Source organism: Naegleria lovaniensis, assembly GCF_003324165.1.
Source record: "Naegleria lovaniensis strain ATCC 30569 chromosome Unknown tig012, whole genome shotgun sequence".
In the NCBI taxonomy this organism is placed as follows: Eukaryota; Heterolobosea; class Eutetramitea; order Acrasida; family Naegleriidae; genus Naegleria; species Naegleria lovaniensis.
This window is the reverse complement of record NW_025407834.1, coordinates 255,388-272,071: the sequence shown is the minus strand read 5'-3', so window position 1 is coordinate 272,071 and position 16,684 is coordinate 255,388. Positions and strand designations below refer to the sequence as shown.

The following is a 16,684-nucleotide window of genomic DNA, read 5'->3' as shown; positions in this document are numbered from 1 at the left end:
GTTAAAGTTTTTCCAACATTGACGAAATGAAGTTATCCGAGTTAATGATCTTGGTCGTTAAGATGATAAAACGATGATTCGAGAGAGATCTTAAAGCACTAATCTCAGCTAAAGTACATCCACCCAAGAAAACAACAACTGTCACATCACTTGACAACATTGTTGGTGTCATACTCTCTCCAATAAATTCCACATGCTCACTTCCTTTGAAGAGATATTTCAAATTTTCCCACTTGCTGTTCGTGAGCGACTCTTGAATAATTCTACAGCTCATTGGAGCATAACCAGAGTGTACGTAAGCCATATTCTTCTGGCTGGTTTCATCAATTTGATCCTGTGCAACTAGATTCAATCCCTTTTTCATAATTCCAAATGGAGTCGTTGACCAGTTAATCTTTGATGCTGATTTCTTCAATAATCCAGCCTCTTCTAAGTTCTTCAAACTCAAAACAACAAAATGGCCATAACTGTGAATAAGCTCTTGTCGTAAATGGTCATACTCAGATTGACTAAGACCATTTCTCACAATACTGTAAAGACAAATCAGCCTCAATACCGATGTAAGACTGTCTTGCCTTATTATACAAGTTTCAATATATTCAATGCATGCTTTTGGATCCTCTCCCAACAAAATATCTTGTTCTGTTCTAATTCTTCTTCTGAACTCTTGTTTTGATGTTTCTTTTTTAATTTCTGTAGCAATTGTGATATGTGTGGTTAGATCTTTGTGTTTTTGTTGAACTTCAGGCAATTGTTGGAAATATGCTTTGATGTCTTCGAGAGAGACTAAATTTTTCTTTTCTTCATAAATCTTGTCAATTTCTTCAGTAATCGATTGCAATTTAGCTCCAACTCCAAGGAAATTCAAGTGACGAATTTGTTTGAAAACTTCATCATCGTCATTGAGAGGCAATCGAGTGGGTACTCTTCTCACTTCTTGCTCCTTCTCGTTTTTATCACCATCTTCTTTTTTCGTGACAGGTTGTGACAAGAAGGGAATGGTGACCAGATTGTTTTGAATTTTGTAAAATAAATCCAAAAGTCCTTCGTAGGTTAATGGAGTGACAAGAGGACTCACCAAATCTACTCTTCGATCCAAGAAAATCAAATTTCCAATACTTGGATTCACTTGATTCAACACATTTTCTGATTTGTGTTTCAAATCTTGTAGAATTTCAAACGCCATTTTCGCACTCTTTCCCACATATTTAATGTTTGGAATGACGCCATACACAGATTGTAATTTCATGACAGATCGTGCCACACTATACAATGCAGAATAATCTCCATCAATTTCAAATTCTCTAAAAGCATTTGGTAACTCCATGGACAACAAATCATTATCAAACGGAATGAAATCCAATGAAAATTCCAACAAGGGTTTTTGAATGTGTTGCAAAATATTCATCTTTTCTAACATGACTTCACAAATCAACGTTCTCCGCGGCACAAACACCACATAAATATTTGGAACAGGATTATGAGAGGATCCCGATCCAGACACAATATGATTAATTTGAGAGGACATGATTTTGAGAAGATCCATTCGAGGGCGTGTAATATAAAAGACACTCCCAACCACTGTTTTGAATTGAATTTTCTCTTGTTTTAAAACACCAATCTCGGGCTCCGAGGCTCCCGTTCCTTTTGGAATGAAGAATGAATAGGGAACAATGAGTGAGAGAGAACTAATGAGTTCTGGATCAAAAACAAAGGCTTTGTGTGGGTTGGGTACTTGCTAGAGAGAGCGAGATTCACGAAGAAGGGAATCACACAGTTGTTTGTGTTTGTTATTATTTCCATCATCATCATGTTGTAGTAATTATTATTATCAACAAGTATCGGATGATGATGATGATGAATATTTTAGAAATTCAGAAATCGTTACAATCATCATCACGATATTTGATATTTGGAATACATAAAATATATATCAACAGGAGAGATGTTTCAAAATATATTAAAAAGCATGATCGGATCATAACATACCACTTCTTCAATTAATTCTCTCAGCTCATCAGCAGCTACTTTTCTAAACAAGGACAAATTGACACTACAATTCTGTAATTTAGGAATGACTGATTTTACAGGCTTCTTGAGAGCCTTCTTTTGGGGATCTCCACCACCAGCACCGAGATTGACACTCGACCTCTCACTCCCACCACCATCTGATTTGCTGTCGTCCAAGGGTTGATTGCTCAACATTTTTTTGAGTAGTGATTGATGAGGCAGTGATATAATTAAAATATTGACAAAACCTATGGAGACTCGATGATCCAACAAGAACACATGAACGAGAGCTATCGAATAGGAATGGAAATATTGAAAGATTGAAATTGAGAAAATATTGAACGTTTTCAAAAACATTAAAAAAAAAATGACCGACTTTCTGAACGATGCTTATGGTAATCGATGCTTTGACATATACAGAGAGGTTCGGAAAGTGCATAAAAAGTTTTTGAATGAAGGAAAGGAGCTTCCTACAAATCATCCATTGTTGTTGAAATTTCATACATGTTTATATCGACCTTTTTTGAATATTACCATGCATGAGAAATTGAGAACAGATTTAAATAGTTGTTTGGTTGAATCGGAAGAAGATTACTCCAAGTGTGAAAACTATGTGAATGAGTTACGAAAAATTGGATCACTCGAGGCACAGGAAAATGTATTTTTTGACGTACATAGCACTGTTAAAGTTCAAGGTGCTTCTAATCAATGCAAAGAAAATTTAAATAAGGCCAGAGAATTAATGTGTGATGCTTTTCCTGAAAAACATGAATGTGTGGAATTGAAAGAAAAAACATTTGCATGTATTTCAAGGGTAGCTTGCTCCGAATTACATACCTTGTCGAGCGAGTGTTTCAAAAAAAACGAACAAATGGAATCTGATTCATTGTGGAAGTACCTGTTCAAAGGACAAGATGTTCAAACTAAAAAATCTTACGAACAGTATTGCAGTAGTATTCAGTCAGATCTCATCCGTTGTTTCGACAAATATTTTCTGTTGGGAATTGTGATGAAATCATCCACATATACACCAGAAGGCCTCGACGAACAAGGATATTTCTATGGAGCTGTTACTCCAGATGACTTGAAGAAGAGACAAAAGGCTCTAGAAAAAAGAATTCGATATGAAAAAGAGCAAGACCGAAGATACAGGGAGCAGCAGAAAAATTAGAGACCTCGACCAAGAAGGTCTAAGAATATTGGAGCAAAAGCACCTGAACTCTATTTCTTCTATTGTTTCTCATCACAGCTTTAAATGCTAATTAATTTGGTGGATTAAGTTTGATTTTGAGGAAGGGAAAGGTTAGAATAAAAAGTCTCAATTCAACACTGCTTGAAAGTACACTTCCGTCACGACAAAATCGAATAATTTTTTTAAATTAAAAAATGCCTCCATCACTGCTGCAAGAAACTCATCGTACATTCGATCACATTGAAAAGGCTGCCAAAGACACCACAGACAAGATTCTGGAGTTTGATATTAAACTATGTCCGTGGGAGCAGCTTTTATCAAAATATTGTATTTTAAATAAGAATTTAGAAACTATTCAAACTATGATGAAGAAGGACGATTCAAATTTTAGAATGGCTCTTCTTCATCCGAAGGATGCAACACTTGAAGGGCTCACACAAGTAACGGAAAAACTAAGTGTATATACGCTTGATCTTCAAAAAACAAAAGATAGCAAGGACTTCCACAAATAACTAGTAACAATCCGTTGTCGTTTACATTCGCTAATCAAGCAGAACAAATTGAAAAACGAATTCATCATGATGATCTTGCCACTTTTTGTCATACACTAATCGATAAGGAATATAAAAAGCCAAGTGGATCACTTAAAAAGAAGGAGAAGGCATCAAATCAGCCAAGAGTATTTAAATTTGAAGAAGCAAAATCTTTATTGCAAGAGTCATTCAAACAACGAGACGCTTCAATAAGAAAACAACAAAAGATGCGAAAAAACACAATAATGGATTCTATTCTTACTGGAAGAGACCTCATTGTCTCAGGAAGCGATATCCAAATTCTCCGAGATCTCGAGAGACGGTCAGTGTATGGAGCAGTGGTAAAAAGATCTTCAGAAGACATCTTCAGGTCAAATATTCCTCCAACTACCTCCACTGTAACGACCACATCTGGACCAATTATTTCATCAAATGCCAAAATCAAAATCTCAACAATTCCAAACGCCTCTATGGCTCAAAGCGTTGCAACATTGCAATCCAGCATGACACCAACTGTTAAAAAGGAAGAACCAAGTAGTGCTGCAACACCTGTTGCTCAAGACACCAAAGGTCGAACAAAGAAATCTACTCCAAGTGGTACGGCAAGACAAAGCGCTAAAAAGTCTCCAAATCCTGTCACAGCTCCATCTCCTACAGTTGGAAAGACACCTTCTCCTTCTACTGCAACATTGAACACTGCTACTACAGTTCCACCATTTGCAACACCTTCAGCAGTCAATCCTATGACCACAACTCCAACAGGTGGTGCTATCAACACTCCCCAAATAGTGGGTGCAGGAAGAGGAAGACTTCCACCAACAGGAACAGCACTCCCTCAAACTCCAAAGAACATGCCCTTAAGGCCCTCCACTACACCCTCTGGAGTTGCCAATGTTAATACTAGTACTCCTGTGACAGCAACAGCCAATGCAAGACCAATCTCTGCATCTCCAAACACAGCTGCCATAACTCCAAACCTGATATCACCCAATCAACAGAGTATGCTCCTTCAAAATTCATTATTACGTTTCCCCAATATTCCTAATGCTTCGATGGCTGCCTACGGAAGAGGTTTACCACTGAGACATCCTGCGAATGCTGCAGCCATGATGCGACCCATCAACTTTCCAATGAATATGTATCAAACTGCTGGTACTAATCCTCAACAACAACCACCAAACGCAAATCCTACACAACAACAAAAGAAATAAACCTGGTTCTCCTTAATTTGAACGTTCCACATGTGGTCGACCATGAAAAAATGGTCCGTGTTGCAATACTCGATGAAGAAGACTCTCCGAGAATCCAACCCAGCTCCAAATCGGAAGAGGACACGATGATGATTCATGAAAGAGCAGAACACACAGAAATTTCCATCAACACCTCACAACGCATTGATGAAATCATCAACACAAATTCCACATGGAATTCAACAAGGATTATGGACCCTTTCGCAATACAAACCGAAGAATTAGATCTACAACAACAACGACAACAACAGGAACAACCATTTACAACAATAGTTTTCACTCCGAATAATCATCACACAAATGATGAAAATGATTCGAACACACTTCGATTTTTCACAACAAATTCTAATACCACCCTTCATAAAGACCATGAAGAGAAACCTACTAGCCTAGTGCTCGAGCAAGAAATGATCATGCCTCGCGATCACACCAATGATGTTTGTGTAACACAAAAAGTGCATACACTCGATTCGAATTTAACACATTCATCTCGAGATCATGACATGATCCTTTCACATCAAGAACCACAACATCCATCCTCATTTCCTACTCCTGCATTTTCTCCACTTTCTATATTAAATTGGATTCAAGATAAATTACATTTAAATTCCAATCCAAAAGGATTTGAAAAATCATATTTGCCACCAGAAGTGTGTTTGAGAATTTTTCATTTTGTCGATCATGATCAGTTATTTATTACAATTCGTCTCGTTTGCAAACAATGGAGACAAATTGTTGAAGAAGAAATGTTCTTCATGCCAGTTTCAACATTTTACAAAATTTTACAACATGAATTACAACGGTTAAAAGAAAATCATTCTCTCACTCAAACCGAACATATACCACCACCTCCTTCCACTGTTGTTGTGGAATTACCCACTTTTGATGTCAAACAAAATTTACTTCACTTTTTACTATTTAAATATACACTCAAATACTACAAAACCTATAGTATTGGATTTAAGAATTTTGTGCAAAATACCTATCTCAATTTTAGAGCAAAAGAAAAAGAGCTCAATTACAAACTTCCACATCCGATTACTCCTCCTGCTAAATTATTTAACCAAATTGGAGTCTCTAGTGACAGTGTTGATTTTCTCTTTTTGAAAATTATGTTTTTTGAATTTACTTCCAATGAACAACAAGAAGAATATAGCAAAATATTGCATCAAGATTCCTCAAATTCAGATAATGACGCTCTCTCCTATGGTGACAGTCCTATGGATCGAAAATTTTCAATTATTCTTGAAAAGAAAGAAATTGGATTTAATTGGTTTGAAATTTATACAAAAGTGAGACATGAATACCATCGTTTTACTCAATTTATGGAAGAGAGATCAACCTCTCTTGATCAAATGTATCATATCACTCGAATGTTCTATTTACCATTCGCAATATTATTAATTATCATTTCCATGTTACTTGCACTTGTTAAATATTTAGCTATTGATAATGCCATTCATGACGAAATGTCATATGATTCTCTCACAGTTCCAGAATTTGATTACTTTTGGATGTTTTGTTTTGGTCTAATTATTATTTCAGTGACTATTCTTGGTAACATTCCATTGACCATCATGTTACGAATATTTAGAGATTGGATCTATATTGTGGAGCAGTTTCACATTCGAGAACGATACAAATCAAAGAATATCAAATTTTTCTATCGAGTGAAAAAACATGTCTATATTGGAGAAATACTTCGACGAGCACTCATACATGCAGGAATTTTTGTAGTATTACTGGGTATCATGATTTCACTTTGTTTGCAATGTATGAGATTAATGTTTCCTTTAACCATTTCATATCATGCTTTTAATAATTTTCAATTAAGTATGAGTAACTATTTCATGAGAGAAACGTTTGGGAAAGGGGCTGTGATCATGTCTCCCTTATTCATTTGTGCACCATTTGCTGCTATGAGTTATTTCTTGCTTTCCAATCGAGTGTACACACATTACATGCTATTGTCAAATAATAGGTATTTGTGTGGTATGGCTTTTTTGTTTGCTCTTTATACTGTATTTTGTATGCTGTGGCTTTCGGTTATAAGCATGGATCTATATTTCAAAGTATTGTGTGTGGGCTCGTTAATTTTACTCGTTTTCTTTTCCAGTTGCATATTTGCTTGAGTTTGGAAATGAAGAAGAACATGACACGGAGAGGAACCAATGAATTCAAATGGATGGTTGCTGATGGTGTATTATTGCTGTTATTCTTTTTTAGTTTATCCACGTTTGTGATTGGATTTACTATCAGCAAGTATGTGGAAATGCCTGTCGTGGTGGCTGGTTTGCTCATGATTGTACCGTTGTTGGTTGCATTTTCTCTGCTCAGTGTCAATGTCATCTTTGCAATGGTGAATGGAAGGAAGAGTTTGCTTGGACGACTGTTAAGATCGACCTTTCATTTTACTGCCACGTCCATGTCGTTGGTAGGTCAAACTAAGAAAGCAACAGCATCCCTGGGAAGAGAAAAACAATGACCTGCATGGTCACAAATAAACAAGCAATGCTCGTGGTCAGATTGAATTAATTGAAAAATCCAAAATTCATTCATTCATTCATATTATTGCCAATCCATGAATCTAATTACCCTTAGAGCTTAATACCTGAGTGAATTGCTACTACTCCAAATGTCAAGTTAGTGTATCTGACATTCTTGAAACCTGCCTCTTCAATCATGGCTTTGAATTTACTTTGATTAGGGAATTTTCTAATACTCTCAACAAGATATTGATATGAATCGTAATCGTTTGCAACAATTTCTCCCATCTTTGGAATTACATTAAAGCTATACCAATCATAAATAGACCTAATAATCATGTCAGGAACCTCACTAAATTCCAAACAACAGAAACAACCACCAGGTTTTAACACACGGTATGCCTCACTCAAAACCTTATCAATGTGAGTGCAATTTCTAATACCAAAGCAAATGGTATACCCATCCACAGAATTACTTTCAATTTTTCCAGTAAAATCCTCAGCATTAGCCTCAAGCCATTCAATGTCTACCGTTGGAGACGTGGCAGCTAATCCCAATCGAGAAGCATTGTCTTTGCCAACCTGTAACATGGAAGGGTTGATATCACTAATGATGACTTTACTTTTAACTCCAGAGTCTTCAGATGATCTTCGTAATGCTTCTACAATTCGAAAACCCACATCTCCTGTACCACCAGCAACATCCAAATATGTTCCTCCTGGTTGAGGCTTGTAATGATACTGAACGAGTTGATCTTTCCAAACCCTATGCATCGTTCCACTCATCAAATCATTCATGATATCATAACGACTTGCAACATTATGAAATACTCCTCCAACTAATTTTTCCTTTTCATCTTCAAGAACAGTCTTGAAGCCAAAATGAGTAGTTTTGGAGGAGTCTTGTTGATTCTGTTCCGAAGTTAATAAATTATTAATTGGGTTATTACTAAATGGTTGTTTCAAATTTTGGTGATATGAAGAAGGATTCGTGCCAAAGAAGCATATCGGGATTTTTGATTGGGTTTTGAGAGCTTTCGAAACAAGTTGCGACGATGCTTGGGAAAGTTGTTTTTTCATTTTTGTTTGGTGCTCCCCACTTGGTCCAGACGTCCTTTAACAAAGTCATACAGTTCGCTAATATTTTAGTTGCACAGATTTATCTTTGACGTGAAGGTGATATAGCTCAGTCGGTAGAGCGTTGGTCTAATAAGCCATTGGTCGTCGGTTCAATCCCGACTATCACCAATTATTTTTTACTCTGAGTAGTTGTTTTCATTGTTGTCTAGCATGTTGGTCAGCATTCAACAAACTTTCTATGCTTGTCACTGTTCCAGATCCCATTTCAATTCTGTGAAACGACACAATGCAATTTCACAAAACCAACCACCTAAAAAAATGCATCAATATTATCTCGTATCATTTCAGTCCATGCTGAGCTTGTCAATATTCTTTTTGGTATGCTCGTATCTGTTAGAATTTTATATTGTCAACATTCGTAAGAAATCTTTCGAGATATTTTCTTCCATAGGGAGATGGAACAACTTTCTTTTCGGAATAGCATCTGGGATTTTTTTCATTGTTTTTCTCTTCTTCCACCGTTGGTTTTCCGAAGAGCTTGTTTATGTTTTTTATCTGTCCAAATGTTATGAATTTTTAGACGTTGTTTTAGTGTTACTGACGCACGATCAGAGAGGGGCAGTTGGAGCACATTTCCGATTTCATCATATCACCACGTTGAGTGTGGTTTGGATGAGCTTTTACGCACCCCAAGCTCAGCATCATTCTGGTGTGTTGACTGAGATACACTTGGCACCCATTCTCTCAAATACCTTTCATCACTTCTTTTTGTACTTGTATTTCAGTGGATGGTATCCCAAGTTTAGAACAATTCTACCATATTCTGCATTGTTGCAATTAAGCATTGGAGTTTTTTCAGCGCTAGCTTCAATATACGAGAAACGAACGAATACAGAGAATATTTCCATTGCTCCTGAGATGTATATTCTGTGCATGTACATGATCTATACTGGTTGTCAAATTAGAGATATGCGTGCTATGAAAGAAGATTCCAAGAATGTCTAAGTCAAAAGCTACAATATCGTCATGCTCACGTTGTTGGTTGTAATAACTGACCTCCACCTTCTCCGTGTAAACATTTGTTTTTTGTTGAAAAATGTGTGTTTATTCTTCATTACGTTAAACATTGAGGTTCAAATCAGAATTGAATCATGATTAGCAACAATATTGTTTTGAATTCACAACTTTATATGACCAAAAAATGTCTGAAGACCTTTCATCGACAACTTTGTGTTCATCAAACACTCCATCCTTCATTTCTCTTCGACAATTCTTTGAAGAACAGCTCCATCTCGATCGGCTACAAGTACTTGTCATGGAAGAATTTTATCAAAATTGTTACAAGGCTCATATGGAAAAGAAATTAGAACGAAAAAGAAAAAAGCAAACCAATCATCATGAGAGTACTAGCAACGAATGCGTTGTGAGATCACAAGAAATGTCTCACAGTGATTTTCAAGCATTCATGGAGCTCGTACAGAACAGTACTCCGAAACAAGCATGCTTTCCAAGAATAGAGAGAAATTGGAATGAAGATGAAGACACCAAAGATTGGAATATTGGTGAAGAAGGATGGCTTGTGATTCAACATTGGATGTGCACAGTATTTAAAAAAGATTATCAAAATTATCATCCGAATTATGAGTCAAGCAGTGGATTATTGCAGAGGAGACAAATGATCATTCCGGAATTGAGATGTGAATTGTGTGAAAAATACATTTTTGGAAATAAGAAAAATCATCATGATGAAGAAAATACGCTGACACAATTTAAGAATGCACGAAAGAATTTTCTCAAGACTATTGCAAATAGCTGTGGCCAAAAATTGACCATTGAGCCATTAACAATATTTGAGAAATTTATTGACATTTTTACTCAGCATGACATTGTGGCCACGAGTAAATATCTTCTCAGTGATCATGCATGTGCAGACGTATTTTCAAAAGGTATCATCGATTCTACCATGACCTATTTCATTATTACAAGAGACTTGCAAGGACCAAATCCAAACTCTCCTCATCAATTTGTTGAACTTTTAAAAGGAATAGAGAATAATAAGACTATTTATTCCATAGATTTATCTAATTTGGTATTGGTGCATGATTCATCGGTAAAGGCTCTCTGTCACATGATTTCAAATAAGAAGAGTTTGAAGCGAGTGGTAATCTCTGGAATTTCGCTGTCACGTGAAAATTATTCCAACGCTCTGTTGAAAGCCATTAATTCATCCTCCTCAATTTCCTCGTTAGAAATTTATGTCTACGAGGAAAAGAATTCCACCTTTAGATTTTTGGAGAACGCTTCACATGAAACCATCGAGACACTGAAACTATTACTCAAGTCGCCAAAGCTCAAAAACGTTCTTCTATCCTCTGACATTGACCTTTCTGTGGACCATGTGGAGTTGGTTTCTCTTCTACTTCGAAATAAGCATGTAAAATCAATTGACATCAACATCGAAGCCAGAGAAGAATTATCTGAACGTTATGGGGACCTTCAAAGCAGAATGGAAAAAGAAATTATGAGTATACATGAATTTCATTACAAATACTTTTACATGCACCCATTAAGTTCCGAATGCAAGTGTCACATGTTCAAACATCACGTAAAAACGTTGTGCAGCGATTGGAGTGACGATGACATCAAGCTCTGTATTGACCATCAGTTGGTATCAGCATGTGATATTTCAGCGAATCTTTCGTTAGAAAATCATATCCTTATTCGTCCTCACTTATTTGCCAACGTTAAAAATCTGACCTTGAGTATACATCTAGATGTGGATCAGAATATCATACAGTCGCTCTCTGAAATCATTATGAACTCCTCAACAATCACAACATTGACTCTAACAAGATTTGATGATGAAGAGAAATCTTCCAAGAAGGAATGGAGCGAGATTGTTAAATGTTGGAGTTCTCTCTTCAACAACTCCCAACTCGTGTGTCACAAATTAGAAAAAGTCATCCTGCGAACAGTGAATCAACAAGTTGCAGAACAATTGATTCCTTCCTTGTTAGATTTGAGAAAATTTCCCAATTTAACATGTTTGGAGATTGATTATTACAACCAAACATTGAGTGGTCAGTGTGTTCAGGCCATTGCAAACTCTCTCATCGCACAAGAAAAACACTCTTCTCTTAAATTGGGATTGAAGTCATTACATTTTTCAGATCATTGTTTTCAAAGTCATGACCATACAGAATTGATATTACGATCCTTAATGTATCATAAGGTACTAACAAGTTTGTATCTTCCATACGCCGTATTGAAATCAGTGGACATTCTTTCAGATTTTATCATCACGAACAAGAGTGTTCAAGAAATTCGATTGGACTATTCCCATGACGAATACAAAACACTTGAGAATTGTGTACAATTTGAAAATTCAGAACAAGAAGATGAATTTACTTCTCATCTGATTCAAGTTTTTGGAGCAATGCAATTGAATTGGAATTTAACCTCCATTGATTGGTACTCTGAATATTATTACAATAGCTTTTCGTTTGGAACTGTCAATCATGTTGGAGAACGATTTCTCGTAGAGAAGATTATGGAAAGAAATAATAGACAACAGATCATCAACCAGTACATGACCAATACTTTGAGGACAAGTTGTACCCTTTCTGATATCATCATTTCTACTAGTAATTAATGTTGGACACTCATTCTCTCATGAAATTTCCCAAAAGTATACAACTGATGCGGTGTGGTTTTTTATTGACAAAGTCGGAGCCTTAGAGCACCTCAACACACTCGTATATGGAACCCCTTGCATTGATAATTCAAGAACAAACCACACTCTGGTACTTTGCAAAGGTTCAAAATACACAACCTACTACTGTAAATTCAGTACACAATCGAACGTGCAAGTACAGTGTTATCTCCACTTGAAGAGAAGTCACCATCTTGAGAAATGTCATTCAGGCGGTACGAGTTTTTTGTTTCAACCCTATTACAAATCATTTTCTGCATTCCTATTACTGCTGGCATTCAACATTTTAAAACAATGTCACTCATTTCGAAGCTTCGTATAATGCATTTCATATAACTTTCATTTGTAAGATTCATTATTCATCATCACCAATCAACAATTGAAACACATACTTTCTCTAAACTCTTTTATCTCTAACATGATTCCTCATTACTAAACTCACTCTTTGAATTGGCTAAGAGTTAGACTTGAAATGATCCAACTATCCAAAACAAGTCAATTAGGTTCAAAAGTCAGCAACATTTTGGCATTTCCGATTCCAAATCAACACTTATTTTCGAGATGACGATATTGGGTATCGAAACATTGTTAAAGTGCGCCTTCAATTTGCTCCTTATCTCTCAATGTATTTTCATGCATGCGAATGGTGATCATGGAGCAGGATGAATTTAGAACATGATTCATTCACTTTTTACAACAAATTGAGACTCTCGATAATCTGTTCTAATGAGCAGTTGACAAATGTTTATAATTCTCTCAATACAACGTTGACCCTCATGAGTTCAAACGTCGACCTAAATCAGAGCTCATGAGTCAATGAAGTCTCTTTTACAGCTCTAAAACACGTAAACCTCAAATCAATGACTAAAAGAGCCATTCTCCTACCAATCTCACCAAATAACCCTTCGACCAATGCTCTACTTTTTCCGATGATCGTGGTCCTATATTTGGTATTCATTGGATATATTTGAATTGTTAATGCAGTTCATTATCCATTCCCATGAATCTCTTGCTATGAATTTACGTATTTGTATCGTTTTTGCATGGCGTTGGAAGAGTTTGAATCATCTCTTGTGTTTTGATTCATGAATCAGAGAGCATGTATGGTATTTAAAGCTTCATTGTGGACTTCAAACTGAATCCAACAAACTCAAAAAAAACAAATCGAACCGAAAACAACAAAACTCTTGTGTGTGAATATAATCGAAACAACTTTCAACTGCAGTACACGACCATGAAACGACACACACTCACAGCACTCTCGTTACCTAACACGACGACGACGACAACGACGACGACTCACTCACCCATTGCTATCTACGAGGGTCAGAAAGGAACTACCAACACCACGTCGACTGCACCATCCTCACTCAATACAACCATGAATACAACGCCTCGAAAGAATGCTCTTCCATTCCTAAAAGACATTTCACCAACACTACCACAACATCTCATACAGAATGGTACTACTAATACTAGTGAGAGTGGTGGTGTAGTAGTAACAACTTCCAGCACCACTCACCATCCATGTCCAAACACCTCTACCACATGATGCAACAGGAATCACCTCTGTTACCTCCTGCATCGTCTAGTACAAGTCCTTCAGGATATACAAGTACCAAAGTTGTGAGAATATCCTCTCAGCAACATCAAACCTCCATGTTGAGTCAACAATTCGATATGAACAGAAATAGAAGATCCTCATCCATGTCTTCTACCTTTCAAGAAATAGTAACATGACCACATCGACCATGACCTCATGTGGTTCTTCAATGAGTGACACGGATGCAATTCCAGGACCTCAATCATCCATTACAAAGAAGAGAAAGACTAGATGTTGTCGATCCATTGACAGAATGGAAATTAGTAAATACTTTTCCATTAAGGAAGAAGAGGCAGCGAAAGAAATGAACATTTCCAAGTCAAAACTCAAAAGAGTTAAAAAGGAAATGGGTATTTCGAGATGGCCTTACCGTCGATTGGAAGCACTCAATCAAGAACTAAAAGAAGTTCGAGATTTGATTCATACCTCGAAAGATCCTTCCAATGATAGTGATGTAGCCATTGTAGAAACAACGAGTCAAGCCAACAACAACTTGACACAACTATGTGAACAGGAGAAGATTCTCCAACGATCGATAGATTTAATCTATCAAATGCCAAATATCATTGTGAATCAAAGCAATGAGAACATTAAGGAAATTTGTTTCAAAACACAACGAATTTCATTGAACAATTTACTCAACCTGTAATAAACTCTTGTGTGTGATCTGTTTGGTTGCACCTTTCAATTACGACCATGCAATCGTTTACTTCTTGAGAGTACACCACACTTTAATTCTTGATGCAAGTAGTAGCGTTCTGGTGGGACAATCAAGATTGATTTACTTGTTTGAGAGTCTCAATCTTCGATAACGTGGAAGAAGAATTGTGGCTTGCAAAGCAGCACCAAGAAAATTCATCAAACAAAAATGCAAAACTTGAAGAATTTTATTTCTGCAGGCGAAGCACGTCCTTCTCTCTTCAAAGGACCTTTCACTAAACTTCAGATATTGCGGTCCGTGAATGGAATTGTTTTTTTGGGAATTCCTCTCGTTTTTGTGTACAGTCTTGCATCAGCGGTACGTAGATATCGTCGAACTAGCTTCAGCAACCATAATTCAAATCATCATCACATTTATCTTTTTTGATTGGTTGTTATTGTATTGATTGTGAATGCGTATTACGGAAAAATCGTCATGTTGTTTGATGATAAATGAACGAAAATGAATTATTGTTTCATCATGAATTTGTTGTTGAAAGACTTCATCACCCGAAGCGAATCAAGTAAATATCCGAGAAAAAGCTGCTAAAGAGCATATTTCTCAAGCAGAGAAACAATGGAAGAATGTTCGAGAGACCTTAACTCCCTTCTGGCTTTCGACATCTCTGAGAAACAAGCTCACTTTCGATCAAGTGACCGAAGTTGATTTCTTAAAGGAATTGGAATGGAAAGTTGTAGATGGAAACGTGATTTTCAAAGAAAAGTAAAGCAGTTTGGGGAAATGAAGAAAGTTTTAATAAACTATTTAATATGAATTATGTACTAGTAGAATAAGTGTTGTGGTGAGCAAACTGTACAAGCTCACACCTAAACAAAAATACATGTTTTCCTCAACAGGAAAGTGATAAATTTACAATAACCAGGAAGAGTTGCTCGCTCTCTTCATAAATGACAAAATTGTGTTCAAGTTTTCGCCATGAATTATTTGTTTTCATCTCCACTATCTGTGTTGGGAACATTAGTATTGGATGCAGCGTTTGCAGCACTGGATGATGAAGATGATGATGAAGACTTTAAAGAAGTCTTGTTATGCTGTTGTTTTGAGGTCCTGTCTGACTGCCCAGATATCGATTTTGCGTCGTTTCTTGGTATGATCCTCTCTTGATGAAGTAATTGCTTGTTTTTAGTCACGGGACAAAGTGTTGAAAGAGCCTCATTGCTTTTGAACAGTGCATCCAATGGGTCTTTTGATTCTTCCTTGAATGATTTTTGAGAAATAATATCTACAATTCGTTTGTGATGATCCTTTGGATAATTCAAGTTGTCATGATCCACTACCTTCTTTTCTTGATGTCCTGAAAATACTTCATGGTCAGCAAGAGACTCCTGAATATCAGTCATGAGTAAATTCATTGAAAGAGGGTTTCCATTATTAATTGTTGGTATCAAAAAGACTCTATCTGGATGATTTGGATGTTCAATGAAGAGAAGTTTTTGCCTCTCTCTAATTTGCGAGTTATTGCTTGCAGCATTGTGATGCATTGTAATGTTGCTGTTGGAAAATATCTTTTGTCGGGCGAGTTCTATTGTTGTAGAAAGTGTTATAAATCCCAATTCATGAATAAACATGTGATGGTGGAGTCGAAATTAAAGAACAAAGTTCGGAGTAAAGAGTTTAAAGAATGTTAGCCTCACGGGCGAGTTTGATATACTTACTGGACGATGATGAGGTCACCAAACAAGTGGACTTGAGTCCACCAGCAATGAAGGTTCGTTTGAAAAGGAGCTTTGATGAAGAGAGCATTTTTTAATTTAGATTGATTGGAAAAGTTCGTAGTAATAATAATAGATTCATGGGTAATGTTCGTTATCCAATCGACTAGTTAATGGTCACTGTTTGAGGAGTGGGAAACGAATATTGTTGAACTGACTGAGCACTGTAAATATCCAAAAGGAGAGATGAGGCCATGAATGGCTGCAGCAGCAACGTTAAGAGAGGGAAAAGATGACATGGGCTTTTAAAATAACGCTCTTGCCAATGGTTCAAGGCATCTAACCTGTGTCAACACCGTTGTAAAGTTGTTTAAAATCTTTGATCAAGCAATAATATTATTTTCTAATTAAACCATTAAATTTATTCTTCTCTATCCAGCTAAAA

General features: G+C 36.4%; 10 protein-coding genes across 10 annotated transcripts; 7 read left to right on the top strand and 3 right to left on the bottom strand.

Annotated features, from left to right (window-relative positions):
- Position 1: 1 nt before the first annotated feature.
- On the bottom strand, positions 2-2,205 carry C9374_001231 (uncharacterized protein; the record flags this gene model as incomplete). Its single annotated transcript, XM_044688060.1, has 2 exons — positions 2-1,738; positions 1,990-2,205. The coding sequence occupies 2 exons, from the start codon at positions 2,203-2,205 to the stop codon at positions 2-4; spliced, it is 1,953 nt and encodes a 650-aa protein (XP_044551629.1).
- Positions 2,206-2,377: 172 nt separating this feature from the next.
- On the top strand, positions 2,378-3,181 carry C9374_001230 (uncharacterized protein; the record flags this gene model as incomplete). Its single annotated transcript, XM_044688049.1, has 1 exon — positions 2,378-3,181. One exon carries the CDS (start codon positions 2,378-2,380, stop codon positions 3,179-3,181), a length of 804 nt encoding a protein of 267 aa, XP_044551628.1.
- Positions 3,182-3,396: 215 nt separating this feature from the next.
- Positions 3,397-4,946, top strand: C9374_001229 (uncharacterized protein; the record flags this gene model as incomplete). Its single annotated transcript, XM_044688037.1, has 2 exons — positions 3,397-3,642; positions 3,696-4,946. 2 exons carry the CDS (start codon positions 3,397-3,399, stop codon positions 4,944-4,946), a joined length of 1,497 nt encoding a protein of 498 aa, XP_044551627.1.
- A 50-nt stretch (positions 4,947-4,996) lies between these two features.
- On the top strand, positions 4,997-7,117 carry C9374_001228 (uncharacterized protein; the record flags this gene model as incomplete). The annotated part of the gene is made up of 1 exon (XM_044688026.1): positions 4,997-7,117. The coding sequence occupies one exon, from the start codon at positions 4,997-4,999 to the stop codon at positions 7,115-7,117; it is 2,121 nt and encodes a 706-aa protein (XP_044551626.1).
- Positions 7,118-7,582: 465 nt separating this feature from the next.
- On the bottom strand, positions 7,583-8,551 carry C9374_001227 (uncharacterized protein; the record flags this gene model as incomplete). The annotated part of the gene is made up of 1 exon (XM_044688015.1): positions 7,583-8,551. The coding sequence occupies one exon, from the start codon at positions 8,549-8,551 to the stop codon at positions 7,583-7,585; it is 969 nt and encodes a 322-aa protein (XP_044551625.1).
- A 1,201-nt stretch (positions 8,552-9,752) lies between these two features.
- Positions 9,753-12,203, top strand: C9374_001226 (uncharacterized protein; the record flags this gene model as incomplete). The annotated part of the gene is made up of 1 exon (XM_044688004.1): positions 9,753-12,203. One exon carries the CDS (start codon positions 9,753-9,755, stop codon positions 12,201-12,203), a length of 2,451 nt encoding a protein of 816 aa, XP_044551624.1.
- A 1,294-nt stretch (positions 12,204-13,497) lies between these two features.
- C9374_001225 (uncharacterized protein) lies at positions 13,498-13,815 on the top strand (the record flags this gene model as incomplete). Its single annotated transcript, XM_044687993.1, has 1 exon — positions 13,498-13,815. One exon carries the CDS (start codon positions 13,498-13,500, stop codon positions 13,813-13,815), a length of 318 nt encoding a protein of 105 aa, XP_044551623.1.
- Positions 13,816-13,999: 184 nt separating this feature from the next.
- Positions 14,000-14,515, top strand: C9374_001224 (uncharacterized protein; the record flags this gene model as incomplete). Its single annotated transcript, XM_044687983.1, has 1 exon — positions 14,000-14,515. One exon carries the CDS (start codon positions 14,000-14,002, stop codon positions 14,513-14,515), a length of 516 nt encoding a protein of 171 aa, XP_044551622.1.
- Positions 14,516-14,734: 219 nt separating this feature from the next.
- C9374_001223 (uncharacterized protein) lies at positions 14,735-15,293 on the top strand (the record flags this gene model as incomplete). Its single annotated transcript, XM_044687972.1, has 2 exons — positions 14,735-14,884; positions 15,066-15,293. 2 exons carry the CDS (start codon positions 14,735-14,737, stop codon positions 15,291-15,293), a joined length of 378 nt encoding a protein of 125 aa, XP_044551621.1.
- Positions 15,294-15,507: 214 nt separating this feature from the next.
- On the bottom strand, positions 15,508-16,330 carry C9374_001222 (uncharacterized protein; the record flags this gene model as incomplete). Its single annotated transcript, XM_044687961.1, has 2 exons — positions 15,508-16,109; positions 16,243-16,330. 2 exons carry the CDS (start codon positions 16,328-16,330, stop codon positions 15,508-15,510), a joined length of 690 nt encoding a protein of 229 aa, XP_044551620.1.
- Positions 16,331-16,684: the final 354 nt, after the last annotated feature.